General features: G+C 36.4%; 1 protein-coding gene across 2 annotated transcripts; it reads left to right on the forward strand.

Annotated features, from left to right (window-relative positions):
* Positions 1 to 4,630: 4,630 nt before the first annotated feature.
* fam20a (FAM20A golgi associated secretory pathway pseudokinase) lies at positions 4,631 to 24,022 on the forward strand. 2 transcript variants are annotated; one of them, XM_081392613.1, is made up of 11 exons: positions 4,631 to 5,326; positions 10,134 to 10,327; positions 10,454 to 10,504; positions 12,510 to 12,588; positions 12,672 to 12,764; positions 15,895 to 16,010; positions 16,915 to 17,095; positions 18,829 to 18,938; positions 19,095 to 19,176; positions 20,417 to 20,476; positions 21,078 to 24,022. In XM_081392613.1, exons 1-11 carry the CDS (start codon positions 4,977 to 4,979, stop codon positions 21,343 to 21,345), a joined length of 1,584 nt encoding a protein of 527 aa, XP_081248739.1. In that variant the 5' UTR covers positions 4,631 to 4,976; the 3' UTR covers positions 21,346 to 24,022. The 2 variants fall into 2 exon arrangements, with proteins under 2 accessions (XP_081248739.1, XP_081248740.1); XM_081392614.1 differs by having other exon boundaries at positions 23,554 to 24,020.

Genomic DNA, 24,022 nt, shown 5'->3' on the forward strand with positions numbered 1-24,022 from the left:
TTACTCATTTTGGCACATACAGTAACTCATCCTGTTCTGTTTGTGCTTATTTGTGCAAATTTCTCTCATACTAGGGGGGTTGTTGAATGCTTGAGTCTGATTGGTTGACTAACATTCTAAGCTGTGCAATTATTTTCAGGGAAACGCACGGCTAAAGTAGTTCCAGTCAGGTCTTCTTGACCGCATTAAATATCCATATCTCTTCGCCAAGGTCACTTTCAAAGGTATTTACAGCAAAAGAACCAAAACCCATAACGAGACTGACCAAGCAAATGGATATAATAAAAAACAGGTCATTTTTTCACATCTAATAGCGCAAAACATGTCGTGTCAGTTTATACTGGAGATGAAAATGCTGCTTTATTTTTTTTTAAATAGATTTTATGAATCTATTAAAATTATTCCTAAAAGAAAAGATAGAGTTCCAAAAATCATTTTCAATATTAAAGGATTGCAGAGTTCACACAACAGCAACAATAACAATAAAGAGAAACGATATCGTTGGAATCACTTTTCGAAGATTTTATCCAGCTGATAAACATATAAAAACACTGTTAGCCAATCAGAATCAATCCTGCTGTAACGAGCTCGAGCATTTAAAGTGACAGACACGCACGCGCTTAGAATAAACATAACTATGTTATCCACTGGTGTGGATGAATATACACTACAGGTCAAAAGTTTGGGAACATTACTATTTTTAATGTTTTTGAAAGAAGTTTCTTCTGCTCATCAAGCCTGCATTTATTTGATCAAAAATACAGAAAAAAACAGTAATATTGTGAAATATTATTACAACTTAAAATAATAGTTTTCTATTTGAATATACTTTAAAAAATAATTTATTCCTGTGATGCAAAGCTGAATTTTCAGCATCATTACTCCAGTCTTCAGTGTCACATGTGACATCCAGTCTATCACATGATCCTTTAGAAATCATTCTAATATTCTGATTTATTATGAGTGCTGGAAACAGTTCTGCTGCCTAATATATTTGATGAATAAAAGGTTAAAAAGAACTGCATTTATTCAAAATAAAAATTTTCTAATTTTCTAATAATATAAATCTTCTTTATTTTCACTTTTTATCAATTTAACACATCCTTGCTGAATAAAAGTATTGATTTATTTCAAAAAATATTGCTGAACCCAAATTACTGACCAGTCTTGTATATTGTTGTCACAAAAGGTTTATATTTTTAAAACATTTGCTTCTTTTTTTTCTTTTTCTTTTTTTTTATTCATCAAAGTATCCTAAAAAGTATCACAGGTTATGAAAAAATATTAAGCAGCAGAACTGTTTCCAACTTTGATAATGAATCATCATATTAGAATGATTTCTAAAGGATCATGTGATAGACTGGAGTAATGATCCTGAAAATTCAGCTTTGCATCACAGAAATAAATTGAAAACCAATAATTTTAAATGGTAATAATATATCACGATATTAAATTTTTTTCTGTATTTTTGATCAAATAAATGCAGGCTTGATGAGCAGAAGAAACTTCTTTCAAAAACATTAAAGATAGGAATGTTTCCAATCTTTTGACCTGTACTGTAGTTACCGTTATAGTTATTGTTATCGTTGTTGGTGTGAACGAGCCTTACACTTTGCACTGTAAATTTGTCATGTAACAGGGCAGACAAATATCCTATATATTCCTATGAAATATCTGATCTGAATCATTAGGTTATACTTGAGCTTGACCAGTGTGATTTCTGATCGTCAGACATTTTCTCCCTCTAATAAAAATAAAAAATAACTGAATTTTTGACATTGTTTTCAACAAACCTGTTGAGCCCCAAACTGTAGGAATGACTTAAAAACAACACCTTAGAAATGCCTTAGAAACCATATAGACCCCCTGTTTCATTTACAACAGTGTAGCAATGCCCTAGAAACCTCCCCAGCAAGCAAACTGTGATCGCATGTTTAGGGCTTCTCCAGCGCTGTCAGTGGCCTTAGGATGTCCACACGTACCAATTAGCAGCCTGCGATTGTACTCGCTGAAAGCACATTTAGACCGTCGCTGCCCTCCAGCCCTCATAGAGGAATGTGTCCACAGTCAGAAACCGGGTGAAAGAGACGTGTGACCACTCCAACCAAAATATATGCTTCCCTGGACACAAACTCTAGGCCACGAAACCCTTTCAAATACAAAAAATGACCCCAAACACAGGCAGCCACGTTCCTCAAATCATTTAAAAAACATTCCTCTTTTCCAGTCAACTACAAAATTCATCACTTGTGGTGTTTTAATCAAATTTAAACTGTTGTTATGGTCCATAAGAGGAGGTTTTGAAACATCGTTCCCCCTAGATCCCCCTAAAGTCACACATAATGAGTCGTTGAATTCATGAAATATCACAAGCTCAATCATCAGTGCTTCGCAATCCTCCGCCAGCAGATCGTTCATCACCTCGACATGAGCACAATGCTGCGCTGTGATTTATTAGTTGCTCTATCTGTCCATTCAAGATGAACTGGACAAATTTCTCTCAATAAAAAGCATGACGCTGAAACATGACGGCCTGCTAAGGCTCTCGTCTGGGAATGCAGAAACTCCCTTTAATGAGGAATGCATTGGTCTGATAGGAAGACAAATGAGAAGTGAGTACAAATGATGTAGTGTGTAAAGTTCCTCTGGTCATGGATACCGTGTGCATGAATATTTCTGTCTCTTTTTTTGTTTTGTTTTTTTTGACTAGGAAACTTTCCTCACAACTTCTCACCAAGATTTCCCAAAAGCCAGCTTTTGACATGCTGTTATATAATTTTGTTGAAAGAATTCCTGGAAGCTTAGGAGCTGCTCTGCATGAATAATCCAAGACAGATAACGAAGAGTACAAGTAAACAAAAGTGCAAAGCTTTGGAGGATGAAAAAACAACCGTATAAATCTTCAAGCATCAGTGGAACTTCAAATCAGGCAGAAAAATGAAGTGCTATATGAGTGTTTTCAGACTGAACCCAACTGCATTAAATAAACTCTACATGCCGAACGTCACAATACGGAGTCGGCTAATGAAATTACTTAAGCGATACCCAGAAACATGGGTCAACATCGAGGTCATTTTGTAGTAGTAATGGACGGGGTATTACCCAAATACATATTTCCCTCTTCAACAACAGCTGCAAAAATACATGGACTGCATTTCAAAATAGCAATGGATTATGGACTCATCCAGCCTTTCAGTGTTGGGTAAGACCTGTGGTTTTTTTTTTTTTTTGATAATGCTTTATTTTACAGTGTCCTTGTTACACGTTGTTATTATAGAAATAACAGTAAATTATGCATAATTAACTAACACTAGACCCTACCCTAACCCTTAAGTACATGTTGTTGATCCATACTTAAAAAGGACACCTTAAAATAAAGGGTATCAATTTATTTTACAGCGTCATTGTTACATAATATTACATGCATTTACTATAGTAATAACTATTGATTGTGCATCCTAACCCTATAGTAAGTACATGTAGTTACTTAATACTTAAATGTATAATTACTGTGTAACAAAGACACCTTCAAATTAAGCGTAACCAATAAAATATTTAGACCTACATTTAAGATTTAAGTATTTCAATTTCATATAAAGTTTTCATCTATTTGGCTTACACAGTTTTAACATTAACAAACCTTATGTGAAGCATATTTGTCAGTCATACATAAATGAAACGGGTAAGATTTCTGTAATAGTAATAATAAACTGAATGTGTTTTAAATACACAATAACCGGCTTTATATATTTATCATCTATAAATCCAATTTGTTTCGATCTCATACATTTGAACTCCCTGATTATCGCTTGTTTCACAGCTTGGCATATTTGATCAGTGTTCTTACTTTTTAACTGAATACATTTAATTGTTTTCAATATTAACAGATTTATGCTGGTTCTAAGCATTTTGAATAAATGCATTTTAAAAATATTATTATTTAAATAGAATCAAATAAATGTAAATGATAATAGTTAGCCAGTTTCATTCATGTATGACTGATAAATAAGTGTTTATGTTTGTTAACACTGTGCAATCAAAATGGATGGAAATTGTATATGCAATTCAAATACATAAATCTTAAATTTAGCCCTAAATATTTTTTTGAGAAGAAAAAAGACAAAAACCTCAGAAAACAACCGAACGGATACAGAATGAAAAGCCTCAACCAGTCAAAATCTATTTCTAGACTTGCTTGAGGTTGTTCATTCTTTATCCCTTCAGTTGTTTTCAGATGTTGTGTGTTTTTTTTCCTTCTCATCCCAAAGACGCGAATGTTTTTTTAAACTACACAGAACCTCGTAATTCCATTTTACAGCTGATGCACAAAGTGCACATGCAAACCCAAACAAACGGCAGATGTTGGCAGTCTGGGAAACACCTCCCGGTCTTCTCATCCAGCTCACACAGCAGAGTTTGTTGTGCTGTTTCAATGAAACGTGCAAATTTCACCAGCTAACGCTCGAGGCGGAGGAAAAACCCAGGCCTTTTTATTTCTCGACTTAAAAAACGCTCAGTTTATGTGCGCTGGCACTCAGACCTGCTTTCCGACTCAGTCCCTGCCTCTCCCTCTCTGTCTCTCCAGTGTGTGCGCGTGTTTATCTGCATGTGTGTTTTTTGATCGGAGGCTGTGTCTACATGGGAAGTGGGAAGGTGCAGCTGGAATGCTGCCCAAAGGCAAGGAAAGCACACAGCTTCCACGCTTCCAGCAAACGCAGAGAGAGAGAGAGAGAAAGAGAGAGAGAGAGAGAGAGAGAGAGAGAGAGAGAGAGAGAAAGCAAAGCAACTTGACTCACTGGGGCACTGCGCTGTCTGGGTCAGATGTGCAAGGAGCAAAACAAGGCTCTCCTGAAAGGAATAAGCGGGGAACATAGGAGTCAGATCTGTCCATGAAGACCTGGAGATTATTTTCCCCAACTTAGCCAGCCAGGAGAACATCTCATCCCTGCTGGAGTCGGATTGGGTCTGGAAGGGACATGAGGAGGGACCGGCTGCTGGTGGCCGTCACTTTGGTCACCCTCTTGGCTGCTGACATCCATTTTGTCCTGCTTCCCAGACTCAAAAACTGGTATCATCTGCCCAGAGAAAGCTGCGAGTGCAGGGTCACCAATGGCAGCCTGGACAACAGAGGTGCTACAACCTTAACATGGATGATGACGAGCCAGAATTTCACACCGGTTTCCACCGAGAGAAGCTCCAAGCTGGAGAGGCTGTTCAGTCATCCGCTCTACAACATCCGTCTTCCAGAACTGGGGCCCGACGAACTGCTCCTGCAGCACGAGGAGCTCAGGAATTACTACAAGAGGAAAGTGAGCCGCTGGGAGAGGTACTCAACAGTCTTCATGTTAAATAATGTGGCATGTTTATTAGCAGGAACGCACTCAGACCACTGAATGAACCGAGGAACACTTTAAGTCATTGAGTCAGACACATACTTTAAAGTCTTGGCTACAAAAAAGGGGTTGAACATTTCCAACACGCATTGATTATATGGGATAAGTTGTCACGGTTGCAACCTGTTGTTTATTGATGAATTTTAGAAGAAGAATATTTGAACGAAATATTCATAAACGGCAAAGTAACATACAAAAAAAATGCGCAATACTTAAAATCAAACCATGTAAAGCAATTGGCAACTTTAACCTAACTGACGTTAATAAAAAACACTCTTGTCCTGAGAGCAAAGTTCAAGCCTTGGCTGAATTTATGCTAGTGTGTTTTATTTTGTTTAGTTTTCTCTCAATAGTTAAAGTATATTGGATATTCTAGAAAAAAATGTATGGATTTTGAACAATATGAAGCATAGAAAAGCACTGGCAGTGTCAGCAATGTGATAGTTAAAACTTGAAATAAAATAAACGTTAACTGAAATAAAAAATATTTCTTTTTTATTTTAGGTAGTTGCTGTGCTTGATGTACTAAAATAAAAATAAAACCAAAAAATAAAGCAAAATTATAATATTTAAATAAATATTAATTATTGTTATATTAATTAATATAATAGTATTATGATTTTGTTTTGAATAAAAAAAGCAAAATTATAATATTTATTTCTTTGAATAAATATTCATTATTGTTGTGTTAATTAATATAATAGCATTATTATGCCTTTATGTTTAATTAAAAAAATAAAATAAAGCAATATTGTATATTTATTTCAATATGTAAATATTAATTATTATTATTATATGAATCAATATAATAGTATAATATTATGCCTGGGTGTTTAAAAAAAAATTTATAATGTTTTTCATTCAATATTTTTTTCAATATTGAGTCTTGCTAAAGAATCGACAGCTCAAAATAAGAGCTCAAATACTCCCTCTTGCTGCCCCATGGAAATGAGTTTAGTGCGGGCTTGTTTTTAGGTCATACGCTGCGTATTAAAGGCAGGGATGTGGACAAATCACTCTTTTCATTGCACCGGCCGTGATGCTGTTCAGCAGACCAACGCTCAACACAAGTGTCTCCCACATAATCAGAGGTTCGCCAGAAACCACCCACTTAAATCAGGTCGCACTAGTCAAGATTTGTTGTTTCAGAAGTTGTGGTTAAAATCTCTGATTGCTGAACCTTCGAGAGGGAAAAGTTTTCTTGCGTTCACCCCCTATAGGCCTATTTATAAGCGTAAATGCATTGATGAGGCATAATGGGAGCGCTCTGTATGAAAGCACTGCTGGATCCCTGCCACAGTAAACAGTTCTGTAGTTTATATTTGTCTTTCAACTCATTTCTCTTTTCTTCGTGATGTTGATTCAAGCTGATGCTTCTAGAGGTCATGGTGACAATTGTATGAGGATCAGCGGCAAATATTTGCTTCAAATAGGATCAATAATCTGTAACGTGGTGATGTTGTGTCTGCCGGGAACTCGATTCCATGACGCATGAATTGGATCAAAGGTGCTGTAGGCTATACATCGAATGCAAAGTGAATAAAACAAAGTTTAATGTGAACTCTTTCCCCGCCAACATTTAAAAAAGTTGCCAGCCAGCACCAGCATTTCAACAAAACTTTAAAGCCCCCACAAGTATTTTGATGAATGAATATCTGAACATGCAAAAAAGAAGCTTGTTTCCACCACAGAATGAAAAAATGTAAAAGATAAGATTTATCTCACAATTCTGACTTTTTATTCTCAGAATTGCAAGGTATAAAATCACAATTGCGAGCTATAAAATCCAGTTCTGAGAAAAAAAAGACTGGCTTTATTTCTCAGAATTGTAGTTTATATCTCGCAATTGTGACTTTATACCTCGCAATTGTGACTTTATACCTCGCAATTGTGACTTTATAACTCGCAATTGTGACTTTATAACTCGCAATTGTGGTTTTATACCTCGCAATTGTGATTTTATATCTCGCAATTGTGATTTTATATCTCGCAATTGTGACTTTATAACTCGCAATTGTGGTTTTATACCTCGCAATTGTGATTTTATATCTCGCAATTGTGATTTTATATCTCGCAATTGTGACTTTATACCTCGCAATTGTGACTTTATAACTCGCAATTGTGACTTTATAACTCGCAATTGTGGTTTTATACCTCGCAATTGTGATTTTATATCTCGCAATTGTGATTTCATAACTCGCAATTGTAATTTTATACCTCGCAATTGTGATTTTATACCTTGCAATTGTGATTTTATAACTCGCAATTGTGACTTTGTACCTTGCAATGGTGATTTTATAACTCGCAATTGTGATTTTATATCTCGCAATTGTGGTTTTATACCTTGCAATTGTGATTTTATAACTCGCAATTGTGATTTTATATCTCGCAATTGTGATTTTATGCCTCGCAATTGTGGTTTTATAACTCGCAATTGTGATTTTATACCTTGCAATTGTGATTTTATAACTCGCAATTGTGATTTTATACCTTGCAATTGTGATTTTATAACTCGCAATTGTGATTTTATACCTCGCAATTGTGATTTTATAACTCGCAATTGTGATTTTATATCTCGCAATTGTGGTTTTATAACTCGCAATTGTGATTTTATGCCTCGCAATTGTGGTTTTATACCTCGCAATTGTGATTTTATATCTCGCAATTGTGTTTTTATACCTTGCAATTGTGATTTTATATCTCGCAATTGTGGTTTTATACCTTGCAATTGTGATTTTATACCTTGCAATTGTGATTTTATAACTAGCAATTGTGATTTTATACCTTGCAATTGTGATTTTATAACTCGCAATTGTGATTTTATATCTCGCAATTGTGGTTTTATAACTCGCAATTGTGATTTTATGCCTCGCAATTGTGATTTTATACCTCGCAATTGTGATTTTATATCTCGCAATTGTGGTTTTATACCTTGCAATTGTGATTTTATATCTCGCAATTGTGGTTTTATACCTTGCAATTGTGATTTTATATCTCGCAATTGTGGTTTTATACCTCGCAATTGTGATCTTATATCTCGCAATTGTGATTTTATGCCTCGCAATTGTGATTTTATATCTCGCAATTGTGATTTTATACCTTGCAATTGTGATTTTATAACTCGCAATTGTGACTTTGTACCTCGCAATTGTGATTTTATACCTCGCAATTGTGATTTTATACCTTGCAATTGTGATTTTATAACTCGCAATTGTGACTTTATACCTCACAATTGTGACTTTATACCTCGCAATTGTGGTTTTATACCTTGCAATTGTGATTTTATAACTCGCAATTGTGACTTTGTACCTCGCAATTGTGATTTTATACCTCGCAATTGTGATTTTATACCTTGCAATTGTGATTTTATAACTCGCAATTGTGATTTTATACCTCGCAATTGTGATTTTGTATCTCGCAATTGTGGTTTTATACCTTGCAATTGTGATTTTATAACTCGCAATTGTGACTTTGTACCTCGCAATTGTGATTTTATACCTCGCAATTGTGATTTTATACCTAGCAATTGTGATTTTATACCTCGCAATTGTGACTTTGTACCTCGCAATTGTGATTTTATACCTTGCAATTGTGATTTTATACCTCGCAATTGTGACTTTGTACCTCGCAATTGTGATTTTATAACTCGCAATTATGACTTTGTACCTCGCAATTGTGATTTTATACCTTGCAATTGTGATTTTATAACTCGCAATTGTGACTATACCTCGCAATTGTGATTTTATACCTCGCAATTGTAGTTTTATACCTCGCAACTGTGACTTTATAATTCGCAATTGTGATTTTATACCTCGCAATTGTAGTTTTATACCTCGCAACTGTGACTTTATAATTCGCAATTGTGATTTTATACCTTGCAATTGTGATTTTATAACTCGCAATTGTGACTTTGTACCTCGCAATTGTGGTTTTATAACCCGCAATTGTGACTATACCTCGCAATTGTGATTTTATACCTCGCAATTGTAGTTTTATACCTCGCAACTGTGACTTTATACCTCGCAATTGTGATTTTATAACTCGCAATTGTGATTTTATACCTCGCAATTGTGATTTTATACCTCGCAATTGTGTCTTTATACCTCGCACTTGTGATTTTTATATTCTCGCAATTGTGAGGAAAAAAAGTCACAATTACCTTTTTTATGTTTTATTCAGTGGTGGAAACAAGCCTCCATAGAGAAGCATTGTGTCATAAATGATGGAAAATTCCACCAATGGCAAAAAAAAAACTATATTACAGACTGATATTTTCCTCTAGTATTTTGTCAGATAAATACCATAACCTTAAGTTACCATAATACCATAAGTTAATGTTTTGTTCTTCCCTCATATCATGAACTTTTTTTCATCACTTCTGACCACTGCTGTGTGTATATATACATCTATGGTTCAGTTCTAAAGAAATAATAAAAAAAGTCTCATTCTGTGGGAGCCAAAAAATGCTGTTGGCAGATTGCTGAAGATGTGCTGTTTTTACATCTTAAAGGTTCCTACATGTGCAGACTTGTGTACGCCAAGGGAATCATAATTTTAAGAGCTAACAATACCCGCTGATGACTTAAAAGAGAGCTCACCACATGTGCCAATTCTACTCATTTCCTTCCAGGTTTTTGTACAAGAAAATGAGTCTCGGGTTGATTTCAGAATCTGAATGTTAAATAGCTTAATGAAAGTTATTTGTCAATCTTCAATGCCAGCTCTCGTTCTCTTCTACAGACTGAAAAAGTTCTACATCGAGGCGGCAGCAGCTTCAAACATCACTATACCTGATCATCCCGTGACCTTTGACCCGGAGGCCAGTTGGCTGCAGTTCCACCTCGGGATCAATCGATATGCGCTGTATGCGAGAGATGACAGCAGCGTGGACAGACTCCTGAGGGACATGCAGACGGCCACCGTCATCAGTGCAGGTTTTCTCTTCCCCCTAGAGCTCCAGCATATGAATCTGAATATGCTAATATAATACTTCATTTCAAATTTGCTTGCATGATCTGATCCTGAGAAGCTGATGTGCAGTATTTCATTGTGTCTGACAGATTTCACTCAGGATGAGAAAGCTTTGAAGGGTGCGTGCGACTGCTCCCAAGGTACATGTGCTTTTTAACACTATTGTTCTACCAGATTATTAAAATTTTTACAAAATAAAATAAAAATAAATAATATGGTTTCTCCTGAGTTAGAACTTCTGGGAATGTAAATTATAAGGTGATACCATTTAAATATGCTAAACACTACTGTTCAAAAGTATGGCGTCAATAAGATTATTTGTAACAAATTAATAATTTCTTATTTATTTATTTGATTTAATTGAGTGACAGTAAAGTTATTTATAATATTTCAAATAAATGCTGTTCTTTGAACTTTCTATTCATCAAAGAATCCTGGGGGGAAAAGTAACAGTTTCCCCAAAGATATGAAGCAGCACAACTGTTTTCAACATTGATAATAATGAGACATGTTTATTGAGCAGCAAATCATCATATTATAATGATTTCTGAAGGATCATGTGACACTGAAGACTGGAGTAATGATGCTGAAAATTCAGCTTTGATCACAGGAATAAATTACAGTATATTCACATAGAAAACAGATATTTTAAATTGTAATAATATTTCACAATATTACTTTTTTTACTGTATTTTTTATCAAATATGCAGCCTTGGAAAGCAGAAGAGACTTCCATCAAAACAATAGTGTAACTTTAACAACATTTAAATATAACAGAAAACAATATAGTATAATATATAAATAATATTTATAGTCTTGTTAAATAAAATATAATGTATCACTGTTTGAAATATTGTGAAAACATATTTTTACAGTATTTTAAAATAAAATTTAGCATGTATTTTTTATATATATATATAATTTTCACCCATTTACATTAGGTAGCTTACAGATAAATATCGTTATCATGCAGTTTGAAATCTGTAGCTTTGGCACTAATGAGTAAAACCAATATATATTACTGTAAGTTGGTGGTGTAGAGTTGAAGGCCACTAAACAGAAGTTGCATTTTATAGTTTTTTCTTCCCTATTGTGTCGTGTATCCGAGTGAAACACTTCTGGAACAAGAACAAATGTGGGCGGGGCTTGATTTTGTCCGTGGGGAATTGATTGGATGGTTGTGGTTTGCTATTGGTGGATCTCATGTGAGTGACAGGTTGCCCCGCCCTCGTCATCAGAGAAGAGAAGAGATGCTGCAAGAGGGAGGAGAAGTTATTCTGATTCAAGATTACGAGAATTGTCCATTTTGATTTCATGGTGACTTTAAAACCACACATCCCGCACTGTCCCTGAGCTCACACACATCGACCAAATGCTATTCTCTCTTGAAGTTTTCCTCTTTTGCCACTTTCTGGCCTAAATGAATGTCCAACTACAATGTTTTTATTGTTTGGCTTGTTTTTCTATTTTGCTCATTACGTGTGTGTTATTTTAAACTGTAAACTATTGATTTGATTGAGCTGGAAAGGAGCTAAAAGAGGTTTGAGCGGTGCGGTTTAGTGTTGCCGACAGCCTGCCACGGCTTCTCACAACCTCAGACAAAGCAAAAGAAACACTGGAGCGTATAGTGAACACCGCAAGCCCTGCTTATGTAAAGATCCCTCTATAATTAAACTATTACAGTTGAAAAGTCGACTCTGGGGAACAAAAACAAAAATAAGATCTCACAGTCCAAAAAGAGTCAGGTGTTGCAACAATTTCCCCACATCGTTCATCATATGTTCCACCACAACCCAACGCAGCACAATAAAACATTAAACTATACTGTATGTCAAGAAGAATTATCATTAATAATGGCTATATTACTACGATAATTCACCTTTTAAATAAAGGTATAAATTGGTGTTTTTCGGTCATCCCATCCAGACCAGCACACACATATACTCACAAAACTTACAAATACTATATTATCATTTTAGTTAAAATATAACTGAATTTTAATGTCAACTACAAAAAAAGTTCATATATTTAGAGAATTATTCCTTTTAATTTTGACAGCACTTAAATTTTCATATTACAGATATGTTTCCGTTAATATTAAGAAGGAAACATGAACGTTTTCTTTCTTTCTGACTGTCCAATCAGTGGTTAAACCGAGCGGTCTTCATCTGAAATTGGCCCTGAAACTCCAAGACTTTGGCAAAGCTATGTTTAAACCAATGAGGTAACGCTTTCAGATTTTCCAGATTACTACACCTTTGGTTTACAAGTAGAGTAACTGATAGAAATGATCCCTGTTGATTTCAGACAGGAGCGGCACGAAGAGACGCCGGAGAACTTCTTCTATTTTGTGGACTTTCAGAGACACAACGCTGAGATTGCAGCTTTCCACCTCGACAGGTGAGGCGTTCCAGCACTGATGATCACACTCACCACACCATAGACACAGAGACTGTCAGGAATGAGTTATACTGTGAAGGATCTGATACGAGTAAACACAGATGAAGTCCCTCAGGCACCACCGCACTGGGATACTATACATCATTGTTTAGGCCTGTTGAGACAATGAGGTTCAGCACGATTAGTCTCACCTCAGCATATTTGGTGAGGTCTATGGTGGACGATTATGTGACGATGAAACCCGAGAGCAGACTGCAACACACATCAAAGGCATTCACTAAAACATGTCATTTACCAGAAGATCTTATTAAAGACACAAAGACTCATTCGTGCATTTTTGGGCTTTCAATAGATGAATGGGTTGCACTTTATTTTACAGTATGTGCACTTACTAAGAAAGCAGTGGGTATTATAAGGGAACTACATGGGTTAAGGTTAGGTTCAGGGTTAGTACGTAGTTATAACCCAGTTATTGTAATAACTATAATAAGTACATGGTATGTACATGGGGAACAGGACTGTAACATAAAGTGCTACCGATCATTTTATAGAAATATATATGGATGCGTGAAATATCGGCCACCATGTCGGCATCAGCCGATATATGTTCATTTTTAATGTTATAGTTATCGGCCCAATAAGAAAATTAGGCCGATATTTTAAAGCCGATAAATATAAGTTTATTTCCTTCAGCTGAGACACTTCATATGTGCATTGTTCGCTATGATGGTTTTAAATTGCTTGAAATATGATTGGAATCAAAAAAGGAAAATACTGTAAAGTGCAAAACGTGCAGCGCGAGTCTGTCATATAGGCTACATAAAATTATAATAAGAACATCCTTATAACTGTGTGCTTGGGACATGGATTTTAATGGTGAGACTTTTGTTTTTGTAATCAGGCTTATACATAAAGAATTATCGGTATCGGACAAAATGTTCATGCCTAGAAATATACTTGCAGCATTGGTGATAATAAATAAGTGAGAATTTTTTTCTCTTAAAATACTCCATTCAGCTTTATATTTATAGGCAACTATCTGTAGGCATTTTGCAGGTTAATTCCCCTGAAAAAGTTTAAAAAAATTGCTTTTTTGAACATCCCATACAGTCCACTTCACCTAATCGAGTGTAAAAGTTGGGATCTTGAAGTAAAACTCCATTCATTTCCTCCATAGGGAAATTGATTTTAAACGATAACTTATAAACCATTAAAGACAGACCTACTGTGAGATACATCGTTGTTAATCGATGGCATAGGCTTTCGCTGAAGCCGTCAGTCTGCATTAGTTCAATCATATTCAACCGCTGAATTGCTGGTGAACAACTTTAAAGAGAAATCTCCACCAATCAGAGAATCAAGACAAGCAAATCGCGCCAAACGACCTCTTTAGCTCCGCCCACTCCCATGAAGCAATACCTATGATGTAATAGAGTCTCCTTACGCTCTCAAACTACTGTATATTATGCGATAAGCGTAAAATATGTTGTTTCTAAATACACAGTCAACATCTTTAAGTCGATAGTTTTATATTTATCTGTTTTTAATTTGATTGTCATTCGCAATGCTTCATGGGATTGTAGCCGTTAAGTGGACCATTGTCTTTTTGTGTGATTTTCAAAAGTTTGTGATGTTGTGATTCACCCTGTAGCTTGTTGGTTCGGTTCATGGCAAATAATGCTTTAAGATTTGTTTAAAAATCCCTATGGGAGGAATGAATGTGGAAACCACTTCCGTCTGCTTGACCGGTGTGTTTGTTCACCTTCACCTTCACCTTAATATTGTTATTGTATTGTTAGCTACTGTAAAAAATATTGTTGAATCCATTTTCTCACTGCGAGTGACAGAATGTTTCAGGGTTTATTCATATAGTGCTTTTCACAGTACGTATCATTTCCAAAGCAGCTTTACAAAGAACAAACCCCCAGTCGACAGTGGCAAGGAAAAATTCCCTCAGAGTTCCACCCTGTCATTAGTGGTGAACTGTAAGCAAAGACACTTGAGAAAAGGGTGTTTTCCTGCAGGTTATTCCTCATCTGAGCTTAATTACAGAAAACCTCTTCAGTTGAAGAAACATGACTAGTCAAAATGATCCTGAAGGAAAGCTAATGGCAGTTTGGAGATGATCCTAAAAGGATGAATTAAAAAGTCAAATAAAATCCTGTTGGATAATTAGCATGTTTTATTATTTCTATTGATCTAATGTAGCAATCTTATTTGATCCCTTCAAGACTGGCTCCAAATTAAAGGGTTAGTTCACCCAAAAATGAAGATTCTGTCAGTAATTACTCTCCCTCATGTTGTTCCAACCCCGTAAGACTTTCGTTCATCTTCAGAACACAAATTAAGATATTTTTATTAAATCTGAGTGCTGGCTCACTCCTCCATAGGCTTCTGTGTAATCGATATCTGCCATCCCAGAAAAGTTAGTAAAGACATCATTAAAATAGTCCAAGTGACTACAGTGGCTCAACCTTAAGTTTATCAAGCGACGAGAATATTTTTTCTTTACTTTTCATTTTCTTCTGTGTGTTCCTCTGAGTGAGTTCACGTAGTGTAACAGCGCAGCGCTTAGAACGTAGGCTCACTATTGGCCAGCTTCACACGCATCACACACATGACCAGCGTCGGCCAATGGTGAGCCTACGTTCTGACGTACAACCCAGAAGCGCTGCGCTGTTACACTACGTGAACTCACTCAGAAGAACACACAGAAGAAAATGAAAAGTAAAGAAAAAGTATTCTCGTCGCTTGATACTTAAACTTAAGGTTGAGCCACTGTAGTCACTTGGACTATTTTAACGATGTCTTTACTAACTTTTCTGGGATGGCAGATATCGATTACATAGAAGCCTATGAAGGAGTGAGACAGCTCTCAGATTTCATCAGAAATATCTTAATTTGTGTTCTGAAGATGAACGAAAGTCTTACGGGGTTGGAACAACATGAGGGAGAGTAATTACTGACAGAATTTTCATTTTTGGGTGAACTAACCCTTTAAAATAGAAATTCCATTAGCAAACGTTCAGGAGATTTACTGAAATTGACCGAATATGATTTAAAGAGACTTCCTTCGTGAAGAATCAGGCTGATATGAATGCTGACTGAGGTGTGTGTGGACTGTGTGCAGAGTGCTGGACTTCCGGAGGGTTCCTCCTGTGGCGGGGCGATTCGTCAATGTGACGGGGGAAATCTTGTACTTAACCCACAACGAGGAACTGCGCAGTGTTTTCTTCATCTCTCCAGGTGGGCATTACTCGTCAAACTTTATATACAGAAAAGAAATAATGCTTTCATTCAGCAAGGATGCATTCAGTTGATCAAAAGTGACTGTAAAGATGTTTATAATGTTACAAATGATTTCTATTTCAGATAAATGCTGTAATTTTGAGCTTCCTATTTATCAAATGAACCTTAAAAATAGACCGAATCACAGTTTCCACAAAAATGTGAAACTGTTTTCCATTGATAATAATCATAAATGTTTCATGAGCATCAAATCATCATGGAGTAATTCATTACACTGGAGTAATGATGCTGGAAATTCAGCTTTGATCACAGGAATAAATTACATTTTAACATATATTCAAAGAGAGAACACTTCTTTTAAATTGTAATAATATTTCACAATATTACTGTTTTTACTGTATTTTTGATCAAATAAATGCAGCCTTGATGAGCAGAAGAGACTCATCTGTGAAGTATGTCATCTGTGCATATTAATATACACACTATTTACTGCAGGAATGTAATTCCAGTCATCCTGCATGTTATGGCATTTGCTGAAATCATTATTATTATTATTATTATAGTCTCAAATGTTAAAAAAAGTGCCAGCTACTGCTTCAAGTTATTATTTTCAGTTCCCATCCAACAGATGGGCCTGAATAATTTATGAATTTTAAATTAACTTGATAATTCATGTTCTGGTTTAGACAAGTCATGGCTGCTGGAGTGCTGAAATCTGATTTTTGCATTTTTCAATATGATCCCATTATGATTTTCAAAAAAACATAGAAAAGAGTTATTTTAAATTGCATTAAATAATATTTCACAATTTCACTGTATATATTTTGATTAAGTAAATGCCTTGTAGAGCAGAAGAGACTTGTTTTCTCTCAGAGTGAATGCGTTTCTTTTTCCTTGACAGCCAACAACACGTGTTTCTTCGCTAAGTGTTTATACGTGTGTAAGTCGGAGTACGCAGTGTGTGGACACCCGGATCTGCTGGAGGGATCCATGTCTGCGTATCTACCCGGTTTGAGCATCGCCCCGCGCATCTCCATCCCGAACCCCTGGATCCGCTCCTACAGCTTCACCGGGAGAGAGGAGTACGCTCACACACACACACACACACACACACACACACACACACACTCACACACACTCACACTCACACACAGACACACACACTCACACACACACACACACACACACACACACACACACGCACCACACATAAACACACACACACACACACACACTAGGGCTGAACGATATGGACAAAATTTCATATCTCGATTTTCATGCCAGATATCTCGATATCGATACAATACGATATGACTACGCAAGTACTAAAAAAACAATACATTTAGAGTTTGTAAAATACACACTGATGTCTATGGAAGAGGTAATAATAATCCTTTCCATTATAATTCGACACGTTTTATTCATATTAGATACACATTGTGTAAGTAACTTCAATGTTTACTCTATTCTATTCCCAGTTCACCAGCCACTTACTTTTAAGTATTTCGGGAGAAGTGGATGAATTCACGTGTTGTAAACATAGAGGTTGTAAATCCAACAGATCCGATTCTCTGAACTGCGTCTGCGGCACAAACTAACACGGCGGCGCCCATCGCGCATACAGCTCAACTAACGCGATCGTTATAAAGGTGTTTAAACAACAATATACTTCCACTTGCATGTATTTGACAATCGGAATATCAGATATTTCATGCCATAGCTAACACATTTGCGAATATTCTGAATAAAAAAGGAAAAATGACATAATGGAAGATCATCATTCATTCAGTGCTGTTGCTGCTGCGGTGTGTCTGGTGACAAGCAATGACGCGTCACCATGGAAACGCCACCCCCCCCTCTCACATTATAGTTCCCACGTCCCTGGTAGTGTGTGCGCGCTGGCTTTAGCGGTGCATTCAAGGGCACTCGTAAAACTGATGTTTGTTGTGACTGCCAGAGTTGTATGCAGGGCGAGCGCAGAGAGGGAAAATCTATATCGTCTATATCGTTGCTTTTTTCGATAGTAATATCTTGAAAGTTCATATCTCGATATAGATACGATAACGATATATCGTTCAGCCCTAACACACACACACACACACACACACACACCACACACAAACACACACACACACACACACACACACACACACACACACGCATTCTTGTACATCTATCTTTATGAGGACATTCATTGACACATTGCAATCTCTAGCCGCTTACCCTAACCTTACCCATCACAACTAAGTGCCTAACCCGACCCCTGACCCCAAAACCGACCCTTAACCCAATTATAACCTTATCCCTAAAACCAAGTCTTGACCCTCAAACACTTTAAAGGCTCTCAGAAAGTGAGGACCGGCCAAAATGTCCTCACTTTACTCTCTTTCTCCTCACTCCAATGGTCTAAAACTCAAACTGGTCCTCACAAAGAGAGTTGTACAAGTACACACACAGACACACACACACACACAGACACACACACATACACAGACACACACACACTGCATCTCTCTTCAGTTTTGATTATGAATTATGATTCTCTTTGGAATAGCTTGCACTGATGAATCGAGCACCATGAGAGCAGGAATGTGTTAAAGTGTTTGGACTTGATTTATAAAGATAATAAAACAGTATTCTGATCTGATCAGCGTTGTTGTTTTAAAACGTCCTTATTTGGATTTGAGAAACCCAGCTCTTGATGGCTAAGAAACAAAAATGTTTCTCATGCTCACGAAAGAGTCTAAAGTTGAGAAATGTTGAGGCGATTCCAACAGCTTGAAGCAATCAGCGTCTCTCCTTCTCTCTTCCTCAGGTGGGAGATCAATCCGTCATACTGCGACACCGTCAAAAAGCTGTATCCCTACAACTCTGGGAACAGACTGCTCAACATCATCGACATGGCCGTCTTTGACTTCCTCACAGGCATGGCAACTGTTGGCGGAATTCGTTTTGTGTCAAAACTTGTAAAAATGATTTCACACTTGACAGTGAAAGTAGCGTTAATGATTGGATTGATGAAGTAAGCATAAGGAAATCTTCAAAGCCAGAGTTGCGTAATGATTGTCCTTCCTGTTGTAGGAAACATGGATAGGCATCACTACGAAATCTTCACCAAGTTTGGAGATGATGGTTTCCTTCTTCACTTGGACAACGCCCGAGGGTTTGTGCTCATACGTTCCTGAGGCAGTTTTTTTGCATTCAACTGCACTGCTTTTCCATTGTTTCTCTATGCAAACATTTGACCCAGGGTTCCCACGGGTCCTTGAAATCCTTCAAAGTTTGTGAATCTGAAAAAAAATAAAAATGTCAAGGCCCTTGAAAGTTTTGGAAAATAAACATGCATAGATACAGGTCCTTGAAAGGGCTTGAATTTATTTTATGCAAGAAGTTTTCTGGAAAAAATTCCATATTCCGTCCGGTCCGCTAATGTGTTATTTCGCCAACACTTGGTGGCCTATGCATACTAGCTTGATTTACGTTAGTTACGCACATTTGTGCCTTACGTTAAGTGTTTCCCACGTGAGGTACTTTGTGTTGTACGTCGCCATGATGTTCACGCACGCAAAACTGTAACAATGTGTCTTACACGTAACACCATGTAACCTTGCTCTCACTTGAAATGTGTCCCCACATTAAGTCCTTGAATTTGAGGGTATTGGACCTGGAAAGTCCTTGAAAGGGCCTTGAATTTGAAGTTAACCGAGGTGTGGGAACCCTGTTGACCGTTGCACTTTGTGTCTTTTGCATCATCTTTTACATTACAAAAAATATGCAGCAACTTTTTAAAGATGCATCTTTAGACCAGTGTGTGTGTTTTATCTCTCAACTGCCTTAATCTCGCATTCTGTGGCCTTTTTCAGTGCTGAATTATCAGTGCAGTTTCTTGTTAAAGCCCTTTTCCAACAATGTTTTGTTAATGCTTTGGCAAATCATAATTATGACATAAAAAGTCTAAATTGTGTGGTAAAAAAAATAAATCATCACTTAAAATTATGACAAAGAACTAATTATGAGATAAAAGTCCAAATTTGCACAAGTTAAAGTTATGACAAAAATTCCCAAGTCAAAGAAGTTAAAATTTTGAAATAAAAATGTTAAACTTTTAGACGAAAACTTTGAAATTGACAGTTAAAATGATTAAATAAAAATTAATAGTTATTAAAAAAAATATCAAAATTGGCATATGTCCAAATTTTGACGTTGACAAAAAGTGTTTTCTTTTTTTTATGATTATGACCATTCATGATTATGTCCTAGTATCTCATAATTTCCAACTTGTATCATAATTTTGACTGTCATGACTTTGTATCTCATAATTTGGACTTTATATAGAATGATTATATTTCTCTCCTAATTATGACTGACTTAAGCATGATGTTTGTTCCTCTTGTGTGCTGCAGATTTGGACGGCATTCCCATGATGAGATGTCCATTCTTGCACCACTGACCCAATGTTGCATGTAAGGATTGTTCTCAAATATTAAAGCACATTTCAAGGTGTATTGTGTAATATTTAGGAGGATCTGTTGACAGAAATGCAATGTCATACACATAACTATGTTTTCAGTGGTGTATAAAGACCTTACATAATGAACCGTTACGTATTTATCGCCTTCGAAAGAGCCATTTCTATCTACAGTACACACACCGCGGGTCCCCTTACATCGACATGTTTCTACAGTGGCCCTAAAGGGACAAACGTGTTTCGTCACTATGTTGTTCTTCATGCTAAGAAGCTAAAGCTAAAGTCAGCGAATAAAACACTGACACAATGATGAACAAGTAACAATAATATTCGCAATAACATCGTTTTACTGAATAATCAAGTAAACCTAATTTCTTAATATATCTTTGTAAAGAAAGCTCATTGCTTAACTGGCTCATCTCTGCTGTCTCAGACGACGACATCACTTCCTGTCGGCCACCGTAACTTCTGTTGGGTGCAATTCACAACCTCACCTCTAGATGCCGCTAAAATTACACACTGCACCTTTAAGAAGCGTTTTATTAAGACAAATGTACAAAGATGGTCTTATTCACAAAACCCATGACCTCTTACAGGATCAAGCGCTCTACGCTGTTCAGACTGAAGCTTTTGGCAAAGTCCGAGTACCGACTGAGTGACGTAATGAGGGAATCCCTGTCCCGAGACCCTCTCACGCCAGTCTTGAGTGAGGAGCACCTGCAGGCCTTGGACCGCCGGCTGGCACAGGTGCTCAGGACAGTGGGCAAGTGTGTGAAGAAGCTGGGAGAAACACACGTGGTCATCACAGACTTTGTGGAATCATCCGGAGTAACTACACGACACCGAGGGGGAAATAAGAGGTGACAGAACGAGACGAGCTCGGGTTAGAGGAGGTATCAGCAGTCCACGGCAGCACTGAGTCATCTGAAGACTTCAGGAGGAACAGTATTCACCTCTCTGATTGGCCGAAGAAGGTCTGAGGGGTTTTACTTAAAAAAGATCCCTAACAACAGCTTTAAGGCAAATTAGAGGTCAGAATCATGACATAAAAAGCCATGATTATGTCAAAACTGACAAAAAGTCACAATTATGATACAAAGTCATAATTATGTCAGTCAAAATTATCACATAAATCAACATCATGAAGCAAAAATAAATATGAGGTAAAAAGTCAAAATAATGAGATAAAAAGTTGAAATGGCATTTTTAATTTTGAGATAAAATAATAGAGATAGTCAAAAATGTAATTAAGGTCAGTTTACCTATATAAGTTAAATTGATCATTCACAAGTCAAAATATGAGTTGTCAATTCTAAAAAGTAGAATTTTTGTCATGACTTTAGTGTCATAATTTTGACTTTTGAACTTTTTATCTCAGAATTATGACTGTTTAATCTCACATTCATTCATTTTTATTTCATAATTTTGATTGGCTAAAAAGGTCTGTTATTACTTTTTTTTTTTACTCCCTTATATTAACACCTATAAGTAAAATAAAAAGTCTAAATTATGACAAAAAGCCATAATTATAAGTCTAAATGGACAAAGTCAAAATTATCATATTAGTCAAAATTATGAGGTATGTCATAAAGTCAAAAGTCATTGAAATTGAGATAAAAAGTTGTAATTGCATTTTTTTTTTAGATAAAGTAATAATAAAAATAAAAATCAATTCTAGAAAGTAGAATTATTGTCATAATTCAGACTTTTTATGTCACAATTTGTTGATTATGATTATTTCAATTTTTTATTTCATGATTCTGACTTTTTAATGTAATATTTATGACATCGCTTCTCATGATTGGCTAGAAAGGGTTTGTGTGGTATTATTCCCTGACAGCGCCTGTGATTGGTTGTAGTGAGACGGGTTAGTTAGACTCTGGAGAAGCTGCCGGCAGCTTTAAGTCACCCGAGCCAGACAGATGATGAAGATAAGACCTTCAGATCTCCTTACATCAGCAAACACGTCATTCATGCGGTCTCTGATTACCCGTTCCCGAACTGTCCATCTCTACACAAACATTAGTGTGTCTGAGCACAGACAGCCACATCAGCAGCAGAGGAACACTGAGAGCGATCGCGCGTGTGGAGTCAGTGGAGGAAACCAAATCATTGGAGATCATTCCTGAGCAGTGTTGCAGCTCGTGGTTCGCCACACTTCTGCTATATTGTCTTGTGAGTTGAAGCTGGCTTAAACACGTCAGCGCTAGTGTCTCAGCTAGCAGAAAGAAATGTTGGGTCTGTGAAATAAAAAACATTGCAAATCAAATGCTCAAAATTTCTGAATTGGAGAGCTGAACTGGTTCTGAAAAACTAAATCAGATCCCGGTCATAATTTATTCATGAATAATTGTCACTTCGCTTCATTAAAATGCCAAAACATTTGCATACTTACTGATTCAGTGCATTTCCTGACGACCAGCTGACAGAAGGCTTTACGTGACACCTATAAAACCTTTCTACGCAATTCAGTATTATGATCAAATTAAAACATGATCAGATTTCAGCACTCCAGAAGCCCTGACTTGTCTAAGCAAGTACATGAATTATCAAGTTAATTTAAAATTCATAAATTATTCAGGCCCATCTGTTGGATGGAAACTGAAAATAATAACTTGAAGCAGTAGCTGGCACTTTTCTATCATTTGAGGCTACAATAATAATAATGATTTCAGCAAATGCCATAACATGCAGTGAATAGTGTGTATATTACAGTTTTTTTCAATTGTTTACACGCAATTTTGAAAACCGGGTTCTTTTTTTCAAAACAGAATCACAATTATCCAAACACCACACTCAATTTGCATAATTCCTAGATTGTTTGCAAAATGACACACTTCAGTCAAAACATACACACATATTTGTGAAAATGCTATTAGTTTTCATTTAACCAACACAGTCCTCAATGATCAGACACTATTGCAGCCAGTTACACACAGCTGTGATAAATATAAAACACATTTGTAAAAAAACTCATTTTAGGAAATAGCATGTGCTAGATTTTTGGCCAGACATTGTTATGTAAGGGATAATTTCCCCCTCTCATTCTCACTCTTCTTCTTTTTCTTCTAGCTCCTTCCATCTTTGTTGAAGACAGGTGAACTCACCTGCTGCCTTTTATAGCACACCTGAGTGCTGCGTTTTCAAATTAGCACGTGTGTGCTTCCACACCTGGTGGTTGTGTTTATCCAGTTCGTTCATTAGTGTTGTCATTGGCAATCCGGGGCTTTGTAATGACAAGGAAGAAACCTCACAATCCTTAACTGTGTCTAAGGTGTGAAAATGTGTGTAGAGTTTTACAAATCACTGTGTGTAATGTTTTGGTGAAGCAGACATTGTGTGTAATGTTGTGCTAATCTGTGGAGGTGTTTTGCTCCTTGGAGTAGAATTTTGCAAATTGTGTGGAAATTTTTATTTTAGTGTGTAAACAGTCGTAAAAAACTGTAATAACACAGCATTCAAATGTTCTTCTGAACGCATCAAGTGCACAGATGATATACTTTCTTTACCAAAATGTGCATTAAACACTAATGTTCAATAG

The sequence above is a fragment of the Scardinius erythrophthalmus genome (genome assembly GCF_964197995.2).
Source record: "Scardinius erythrophthalmus genome assembly, chromosome: 18".
Classification (NCBI taxonomy): domain Eukaryota; kingdom Metazoa; phylum Chordata; class Actinopteri; order Cypriniformes; family Leuciscidae; genus Scardinius; species Scardinius erythrophthalmus.